Here is a 10,763-nt window from a genome sequence, read left to right as displayed (position 1 = left end):
CCTTGCTCAGAATATGATCGTCATCAGCTATTGCATCAATCGGTAAGTCATCATCATCACCCCAATCAACCAACTCATCATCCGAATGAACAATCAAAGGAGAATTAGGAGGAGTTGGATCCTGAGTGTAGAATTTATCAGAATTAATGCAAGGCACCAGGGACCAACCTCCATGAACGAAAATCCATTTATATCCCTCAGGAATATAAATCGACGGCGGTGAATTGTGTGGATTGATCAGTGACTTTGGAAACATGGGGGAAGCCTTTGACGAGGGATATTCTCTAATTGTAAAATTAAATGAAGCATGTTTGTTGGAGTTGGATTATGACTTTACTGAAGATTATGTCAAATTACATGATGTGATTCGTGATATGGCACTGTGGATTGTGTCCGAGTGTGGGAAGAAAAAGAACAAATGGATTGTTGGTGGAAGAGATGATGATTTAGGACAATTTTCAAAGTGGGAAGCAGGCAACTGGCAGGAGACAGAACTAATATCGTTTAATGGTACTTTGTTTGGTAATAGTGTCCAGAAATTTTTAAGTAATAAAAATATTGATGAAAAGTGCCAAGTTTCTGTTGCAGCAACTTCTCCTAGATATCCTAATCTCCAGAGTTTATTTATGGTTGAAAATTCTGGATGTGGAATAGAGAAGGACGAGGTACTGGTTATACACCTTTTCCCTCATATGCCATCTCTCACACATTTGAACTTATCTGGGGCAAATATCTCGGGTCTTTCAAAAGAAATTCAAGTTCTAGTTAATCTTCAATACCTCAACATCAGCGCCACAAGCATTCGGTCACTTCCACCTGAACTTGAAGAGCTGAAGCAATTAAAATACTTCTTCTTCAGTCATCCATATTTTGTAAGTGAAGGTGGACTTGTTCCAATTAAAGCTGATGGGTTGTCTGCATTATCAAGGTTGCCTGAGTTGCATGTGCTTGATCTTTATGAACATACTTGTTTAGAAGCAGGTGACTTAAGGATATTGATGGATAGGAAGAGGATTAAAGCGATCAGTATGGATGTGGAATTAGTTGAGATTCTTCGACTTCTCAAAGATTTGCCGACTTGGAAAATAAATTTGAGAAACATACATGATATGCCTACCCTCCAGCTTTGTGACTTGAGTTACAAATGTGATGGTGAGAGTTTGATGGAGTTACAAATCAGTGATTGTGGCTTTGAGGATTTGTTGATAAATGGCAGTGGGGTCAGTCTAAAGCATCTCCAATTGAATGGTCTTGCAAAGCTCAAGCAAATCACTCGACCAGCAGAAGCATTTCGTAATGGATGTTTCCCGAAGTTGACATATGTTTCCATTAGTGATTGTGATTCTCTGAGGAGTCTTTCATGGGTTTTGCATCTCCCATGCCTTAGGACATTACAAGCATGGGATTGCTCAGCAATAGAGGAATTAATTGACCCTCGAGAGATGCAACAAGCTTCATCAGGCCTTCCCACCTTTCCTAACCTACATTTATTGTTTTTATATAGCATGCCCAACTTAGTGAGTTTAAGCACATGTTCATTGGATTTCCCTGTTTTGTCTGTACTTATGTTGAAAAGGTGTCCAAAGCTAAAGAAACTTCCTTTCAAGTCATCCATTGTCAATAATAAATTAAAAATTGTGGACATTGACGGTGACTTGTGGGAGAGTTTGGAATGGGAGGACACAACAATCCGATCTCACCTCGCGAAGTTTCTCTAAGACATTATGATTTATGTCAATATTTTAGTAATATTATGAAAATTTACATTCAAATCATTGTTAGTTGAAAATAATCTCTATTTTAGATTATGTTGTTGTACAACATTTTATATTAAGAAGTATTCTAGTTTATAAGAGTTGATTTGTCATTATTGTGCAAGTGTGTGCATTTATTGTAATATTTTGATTTAATGGTAAATTATATACTTTTCATTTTTGTTTTCATTTCGTGCATCCATCATACCTCATTTTTATGTTAATTATTATTATTTTTTTAATTTTTTAATTTTTTTAATTTTTTTATAGTTAATAAACTATCAATTTATCTATATAAAGCCTTAGAAAAATCAAATGTTATTGGTTTTTATTATAGCTCAATGAATAATGGTTTGTGCAACTTTTTTATTAGATATAGATTATTAAATAGAATAATTGTTGATTTATAGGTGGATCTATGAGTAAAATAAAAATCCATATTATTTTATTTTTAAGTTAATTTATGAGATGATAATAAATTATATTATTATATTTTTAATAAAGATGATAATAAATTATAGATAAGTCTTATATTTTTTCTAATTTAACTTATGCTTGGAAATGAAAGGTAATCAATCAAATAAAAAGAAAAATATAATGGATCCGGATCATGGGCCTTTAAGGATCTGACTCGATAAGTTCCAAAACCCTCGTGCTCTCTCTCACTCTCTTTGGGGTTCGTTCTCGCTCTGGGTGAAGAGAATGGATTTGCTAGTGGAGCTAGGGCATCTACTCCGATCCGTACGAGAGATTTCGCTCAAAATCTCATAATTTGATGTTTAGGGTTTCAATGTTTCACAATTATTAGATGTGGATTTCCTTTTTTTATGAATTTTGATTTTGGTGGTTTGTTTTCATGGACTGATGGATGGATGGATGGATGTTGCAAGAAGGGATGACGAGGGAGGAGGTTGTGTTCTTCAAGGAATGCAAGGATAGAGCTATGAAGGATTTCACTGTTGGTGCTTGTGCTTCTTCAGCCATTGCCTGGATCGGTATAGGCTTTATATATAGTTTCTGGATGAATAAAAAAAAAAATCTTTCCTTTCTATAATACTTAATGTTATGACCATCTATGATATCTCCAAAATTTGATTTTATCTTTTTAAATATGTATGCAATGCAGCATCTAGGAGCTTGGTTTCTTGGCATAGATTTAGCCTCTCAGCTGGTGAGTTCATGAACCATTCTTCTAATTTTATGTTTGTTTCATTAAAATTGACTCATTTTCTCTATGCTTTTCTATTCAAACACATAAATTCACCACCTTTTTTAAAATGAAAAGAGACTGATTAGTAGTGCTGAAATATTGGTTTTGTAGTTCTATCTTGTATCTTAAATTAATTGGGCTTGTGAATTATCCAAGTAATTTAATTTTTGTACGTGTGAAGCTACAAGTTATTTCTCATGGAATTGGATTTGTGTGTGTGTGGAGCTTCTGTTAATTGTGGTTCATGAAGTGCCCAAGTAAATTACATTTTATATTTGCCTTCAATCAATTGAGCTCATGAAGTTGGATATGTGTTTGTGGAGCTTCAATTAATTGGACCTATTAATCATTCAAATAATTACATTAGTGTGTGCGCATCTGGAGCTTCAATTAATTGATTGCATGGATTATCAAAAAAATATTTACATTTCTGTTTACAGTTGTATTGCAGTTCTCAGTGTGTGCTTTGTGTGTGTGGAGTTTCAATGAATTGAGTACATTAATTGTCAAAATAGTTAAATTTGTGTTTTTCCGTGTATGGCTTCAAATAATTGGGTTCATGGATTATCCTAAAAATTACATTTTGTGTGTGTGTGATTCTCTAATATGTGATTGCTACTAGAAAAACTACTCAGAATGTCAGTTAGGTCCGGTATGTCGAGCGAATGTGGATGTCACCTCAAACCCAGTCTACCGCTGCATCTGATGCCTGAGCAAACTGTCACACACCTACAAGACTAGAGACCCAGTAGACGCTGAAAGTTCTCTTAAAACCGATTCTCGTAGCGTGATCTATTAAGCTCCCCTGATCAGATAAACAAATTAAATTATGGCATATAGAGGAATATAGCTACAACCAATCCTTTTTATAGTCCCATAAAGTCAAAAATTATCGAAATCTACAAGATTATGGAAGTCGAAGAAAAATTAATGCGTGGAGGTAACTAATACACGTAGCTACTAATTACCAACAATCCATGACCACATGATTTTCTTTACTAAGAATAAAGAGGGTCGCTAGTAGACTTCCCTCGAAGGGTGATAAAAACACCAAGTTAGTAATAAAAGACTAATCAAAGATAGAAGTTCAAGGATGCAAATCAAAGCTACAGGTTGAATTGAACTACAAACCTAAAGTTTTTATCGAACAAACTAATATCATCAAAATTTTACTAAATCTCTGATACCACTAAATTTATCACGCCCCAAACCCGGCTCGCTAGATCCGGTAAGGCCGACAAATGGTCACGCATACCCTACAAGAGTGAGACCCAGTGAGCGCAGAGGCCTCAAAAACTCGATCTCAAGCGGTGATCTATTAAGCTCCCGATCCGAAAATTAAACAACAAATTATGAGCTTGATAGCCAGTAGAACACCCACTAAAAAAATTATTATAGGGATCATTTACTGAAAATCATAAATTATCAAAAATCAAAAATCGAAATCAAATTTATTTCAAATAAGCACGTATGTCAAAAGCCAGCATATAGGTCCCTCAAACAACTATTGCCAAAACATAGAACTCATATATTTACCCTCGTGCCGTAATTATCGAACTCATATTTTTACCCTCTGCAGCCGAGCCGGATTTCATCGAGGTCGCTATTCTTCACCCGATGGAAAGCGGGGAAACTATAGTTTATATATCGTAGTACATGTCGACACCATGCGTGTTTAACCCGCATGATGTAGGGGTTATTACAAAGTTAGTTCGGGAACTACTAGTACCGGTGTCAAAATATTTTCATGTTCACAAAATAATAAATATTCCCTCAATATAAATTTCGGGAAGCAATAATATTTTACGTGCATAGGATAACTCGTAATGCATTACTTTCTTATTTTATGCTATACCGGATACAACATCTAAGACCATGAGAACACCAAGACAATCTTCGATTCTGCAGACAGAATATCATTCGGGACAACTACACTACTATGCTATAACTTTTAAACGACTCATCCAAAGAATCCATATTTCTACAGGTATCTAACAAACATCAAACTCTATAATTTTTTATATTACTCTTCTCCCAAATTCCATGTACAAGACCATCAAATTGTCTAAGAAATCTCTTTATGTTTTCCAGTAAATATTATTGAGCACATCTATAGAAATCTGATCATATCTCACAATTTACATAGCTAAAATTCTGAAATTTTTGCAGAGTCAAAGATAACATCGTTATCTATAACTTTCTTATATAAATATAAATCTAAAATAGAGTTTACAATTATGAAAATAATCAAAAACTTGCTCAAGGGCTCGAACAGAAATCTCAGTCCGTGTCACCGCGATCTAAAAATTTATAATTTGCAGGATACTACTCCAAAAATTCTGACATTTGGCAGCAAGCTAAAAAAGACCTCGGTCTACAATTTTTGTATTCTGATCTCTTCCAAATTCTGTCTTTAGATCTTCCAAATAAATTAGGGATCTCTACTATGCTAACATGAACTTTTCCGAATTTTTATCCTCAAATCAAAATCAAATCAATTCTCACCAAACCCTAACCCTAACTAGTAACACGTCACAAACAAGCATAAGAAAGAGTAAAAACAAAATAACTCACAACCTTTCCTCAAAAATGATAGAGAAACGAAATCCGTGATGACGGATCCCTTCTCCCCATCCTCGCCGCCTACATCACCCGCGAATAGGGAGAGGAAGAGATGAGGCAAGTCTCTCTCTCCTTTTTAACGGTGATCTAAAACCGTAGAAGGTGAAGAGTCGGCTAGGGTTAAAAGTAAAACCAACGGGTAGGATTAAAAGATAAAAGCAATGTCTAGGATTTGATTAAGGGTTGGGGCTCATAGTAGAGGTTTAATCATTCATTGGATGCTTGTGTGGATAAAAATTCTCACAGTCGATTAGGATCTCATGAAGTTGGGTTTAGTGTGCATGTAGGTTCTCCCTTCTCAATTTATACATTTGTATACATGTTTATATGTTCTCGCGATTCTCAACACCTAACCGTGCCCTTTGTGTAGAGAGCTCCAATGCATCATGCTGCACACTTAGATTTCTCTATCGTGCACCCGAAAGAATATGTAATGGCAACACCTTCCTGATATTCTGGAAATTTTGGTTATTGTTGTGAATTTCTATTATCTCTCACTAACTCGATAACTCCGGGTCTCCGATTTAAACCATGACTTATTTTTCTACGTATATCTCGTAAAAGTATTATCACAAGAAGGGTTGAATTTCTGTGTTACATTTATGTTTGAATGTTCAATTCAGTATATTTTTTGTAAGAATTGTTTATTGGATACTAAATGCATGGCATTTTTGGCAGAAAATCATGAAGAGGCATATGTATAATCCATCACGTGTGAAACTTATGAGTAAACATATGTAATGCTAGAGGAGGTATTCAACGACTCCGAACTCGATAGTGCTTTTAACATTATGGCGATTCCGAAACATGTATGTAGAGGGAAATGATGTTCAAAAGCTCCAATACAGCAAAGTCAAAAATTATAAGAACTCCAACTCAAAGGAGCAGCCCAAGTCGTTAAATATTGGCATGATATCGTCGGGATGAAGCCAAATCTTGATCTCTTTTTAATCCAACGAGTCTAGATTGCTCTATTGGTTATATAGGGTTATGTTTGTTGGGTGTTGTAAAAAGAGAAATGAGAGAAAGATAGAGAGGGAGAGTTCTCTTTGTATTTGGAGAGTGGAAAGAGCTGGTGTAGAGAGAACTCTTGTTCTTGCTTGATCTCATTAAAGCAAAGGTAAGACCCTTTGTTTTTGAAAGGTAAAGGCTAGTTCTTAGAGTTTTGGTAATTCTCTTGGGGCTTTATGCATATTTCTTATACTCTTGTACTCTTGTTATTTTTCCATGATATAGTGAAGTATTGTTCTCCCGTGGATGTAGGCTTGTTCTTAGCCAAACTATGTTAAATTGGTGTCTCTTACTTTATTCTTATAAGATCGATTAGTATGTTGTCTCGCATCGCCCATTCATTAGTACGATTGTTCAGGTGATCGTGATATCAAGACACCAGAGTGTTCGACTGAATTGCCACACTAGTTCAAGCTTCCTCACATGCAACACAAAGCAAATCATCGTAAGTATTTTCATTCTCCCGATCCCGCAGGACACGCTTAACTTTATTTTTTAGAACATTTACTAAAAACTTCTTTCCTTTTGGAATACAGAGCGTACCAAGGCGTGATATGATCACGCATCCTCTTGATCGTATCTTTGGTGATTTGAAAGTGGCAAGGAAATTCTCATTCAAACAATGTTAGCAAGCGATCCGTAAGAAGACATGCGTGGCCATAAGAGAGCTCATTGTCATTACCATCATCATCGTGAGGCTAACCAAATGTAAAAATTTTTGTCACACATGACATCAAAGTGACCGCATGGTGAGTGTTTAAGACACCAATTTGGTTTTCTCCTCGATAGAGACATAAAAAGAGATCATGTTTGTCATCCTATATTTATGATCTAAATCCATAATGTGTTTTCTGGGTTTATCTTTGTCTCAGAAATAGTCCTCATTGTCTCTGCGTAATTTCTCATGTCTCATATGGTATGCTACTTATGCTCGATTGTTTTATGAGGGAAGTACCAAATGGTACCAGTGAAATTTAAATTAACATACCTGATATTTTGTGAAACTCCCCAAATAGTCTCGAATTTTAAATCTTGAGATATGTGTGAAGATTCTAGCAGAATCATCGGATTTTTCCATGTATTTAAAGATCTTTTATGGGTTTGAAAATATTGTGCCGGAAATAGTTCTCAAATACTAATGAAAGTGAGATCATGCTTGTGATGGAACACCGTCGTAGTTCATATAGTCGGTGAAAGTGCAACCAAAAGCTACAATAGATGGAGAAGTGATGAGATGATATTAGCTTATAGTTAGATAAAGTAGATTTTAGTTGTGGTGCATTTGAAAAATTTTTGTAGCTTTTTGTATTTGAAAGATTCAAGAGAATGTGTTTAGTATTTGAGTGAAAGATTATTGAATTTTATGCTTTGTTAGAGGGAGTTGTAGACTTGGATTTGGAAAATATATGTTTAATTTGATGTGATTTAGAAGATATGAACAATCATCAAGTATTTCATTCTCGGTGATCTAATTAGGTTTTTATTAATTATAAAATATTTTCGGTAAATTTTATTAATTATAAAAATAAATGACTCAAGTATATGTTTAATTTTTATTTATTTTATAATATATGGTTATGTTTTTGTTGCATTAGAATTTACTTTATATGACTAATATTTATATTAATTAAATATAATTATCCTTTAGTCCTAAAGAAGAATAATTATTATGTTAAATATTACGATCTTTTACTTATCAAAAGCATAGAAAGTAGAACATTAATGTTATGGTTCATCAAAATATTTGGAGTTGGAAAGAAAAGGTGAAAGCAAAATAAAATAAGTCGCAAAAGAAATTCAGACTTCTAGTCTCATGAAGAAAAATAATTAATAATCATATAATGAAAATGAAATAATTGAAATGGCTTTTTGTTTCATATTTTCCGTAAAAATATACCCCAAATCAATATACACTGCACCGTGAATGAGAGGAGACTATAAACAAAAGACAATACTCGAGTAAAATCAATGCATTGTAAAGATGGACAAACAGAAGGTGGAACAAAAGTAAGATTTATATTCAACAATAAAATAAAATAAAATAAAAGGATTTTGGTGGTTGTTGGTAAGTTTTCCTTTATGTTTCCTTTTATGTTTATTTCATTGATGACTTTGATATATAACAACTTTATACAAAATTTGTGTTTAGTAAGGCACGTGTTGTAGAGCTGGTAGGATGAAAGGTAATGCGGAAAGCGTATTATCTCATAATCACACAGAGAAATCAAAATGCAAGATGAACAGATAGATTTTAACGTGGGAAACCCGAGTACCGGAGAAAACCCCACAAACTAGTAGAAGGCCAAGAAATTCCACTAAGAAATAAGAAAGAGTACAACAAACCCTCTCAAAGAGCAGTATGAAAGAAGAACACTCTCTACAAGAATTGTGGAAATAGAAATGAGACGATACACCTAGCCAAACACAGTTCGAAAGAGGCCATTTATGGAAGTGCCTGAGTGATTCTTAATCATGAAGATTGACCAACCAAGAAATATTTCCAACCATGAAGTTTTCTTGGCTTCAATAATGAAGAAATCTCAACCATGAAGCGATTTCATAATGAAGAAATTTTCTAGATAACATTTGGCACACCACCGAGACATGCCTTAGTGATGAAGAATTCCAACCTGATAAGGAGATGGCGAGGCAACTTCAACAAACCTCCGCCGCATCAATATCCGAATAAAAAGCTTTTGTCGCGACAGCAAGGCCTCAAGGGCGCTAGTGTTGAAGAACACCAAACCAAGTCCAAACAATGGCTGCTGAACTGGGAATAGAAAGTGATTTTATCAACATACGGTGAGATTATCATCTCAGATGAATCTTCTTCACATCAATGTTCCCACCGCATACAATATCCCTAACAAATGAAAGCATTATTTAATTGTGTAAGCTTGGTCTACTTCAGGAAAATCAATCGGTTTCCGGAAAAGATGAATTTAATTAATAAATCATCACAACAGTAAGAACGCACAAACCTAGTTCATTGAATAACCCATGAAGCCATATTGCTTCTTAACCCTTCAGGCTGCGATCTACTAGGCTTCAATGTTTAGACAACGCCGAATCGATCGAAGAAGGCCACCAACCAATAGAAGACCCACGTAAAGAGAAAATATAAATCGTGGAGATAGATTTTCTCCCATTTCAGATCACCACCGCATCCCGCATCAACATAACTAGTAAAGAGGAAGTTTCATTAGAATCCTCTTCTGATATCAAAGATCGCCAATATCATTAGTACCTTCAAATAACAAGGGTTCATCAACGATTCCTGAGCTTTTTACCGTGATTGTGCATGTATTTGTTGATCAAGCTCACGTGCTATGTCAAATCGTGTCCTGTGCAAACCGCTGCACACATAAGACTTCCAAGCAACCGCACATGCATATGGAACACTTCACATGCATTCCTTGTCCTCCTCGACAATCGATCGCGACAACCGAAATGCATGAAATAGAATAATACCATGCTTAGCATTTTTCAAATTGAATTTGTCACACCTCTCGAATATAATTCTTTCTGCTTTCAACATCAACTTTCCTACTTGACCATCTTCACAAATCGGCCTGAGAATTTTCGGCAGACCTTAAAGCCATCTCAAACTTATTGTTAACTGGCCTTTAACTCCTTGATTAGAGTAATATCACGAGTCAATCAAATATGGTCATCAACATAAAGCAATAGATATATAGTAATCTGGCCAGAAACCTTTTTTAAGGGTAGAGACACGCTATCAAGGGTTGCTCTCAGAATGCTCCCACCAACACAAACTGCACTTTTACACTGCCTCGGGAGCTTGTTCGAGGCCATGGAAGAGATTTCGAGATGACGCCTCCCGTGAACCATGAAACCTTCTTGTGTTGTTGGAATATACCTTCTTCTTCCAAATCACCATGAAGAAAAAGCAATCGCCGTTTAAATCATAGAGAGTAAATCGCGTAAAGTTAAATACTGAACAGAGGTATGACTTAACAATGTGAGAGAAAATTTCTTTATTAAAGTCACTTACCTTCTCATTGGATCAAACCTCAACAACATACTGGTTTCAGGCCTTAGTGGTTTCAACAATTTAAAAGCCATCTTTCCTTTTGTAACCCACCTCTACAAGTAATAACTGCTACCGCTTAGTTTCCTCACCAACTCCCAAGTATCATTCTCGT

At 35.2% G+C, this 10,763-nt stretch overlaps 1 protein-coding gene across 1 annotated transcript; it reads left to right on the top strand.

Moving 5' to 3' along the window:
- Positions 1-254: 254 nt before the first annotated feature.
- LOC120252490 (disease resistance protein RPS2-like) lies at positions 255-1,718 on the top strand. Its single transcript, XM_039260662.1, has one exon. It carries the CDS (start codon positions 255-257, stop codon positions 1,716-1,718), a length of 1,464 nt encoding a protein of 487 aa, XP_039116596.1.
- The last annotated feature ends 9,045 nt before the right edge of the window (positions 1,719-10,763 follow it).

Source organism: Dioscorea cayenensis, chromosome 21 (assembly GCF_009730915.1).
Source record: "Dioscorea cayenensis subsp. rotundata cultivar TDr96_F1 chromosome 21, TDr96_F1_v2_PseudoChromosome.rev07_lg8_w22 25.fasta, whole genome shotgun sequence".
Lineage (NCBI taxonomy): Eukaryota > Viridiplantae > Streptophyta > Magnoliopsida > Dioscoreales > Dioscoreaceae > Dioscorea > Dioscorea cayenensis.
This window is presented reverse-complemented; position numbering and strand designations above follow the sequence as displayed.

Bases quoted from the DNA above. Each gene is read 5' to 3' on its own strand.
- LOC120252490 (XM_039260662.1), top strand. From the start codon at position 255: ATGGGGGAAGCCTTTGACGAGGGATATTCTCTAATTGTAAAATTAAAT.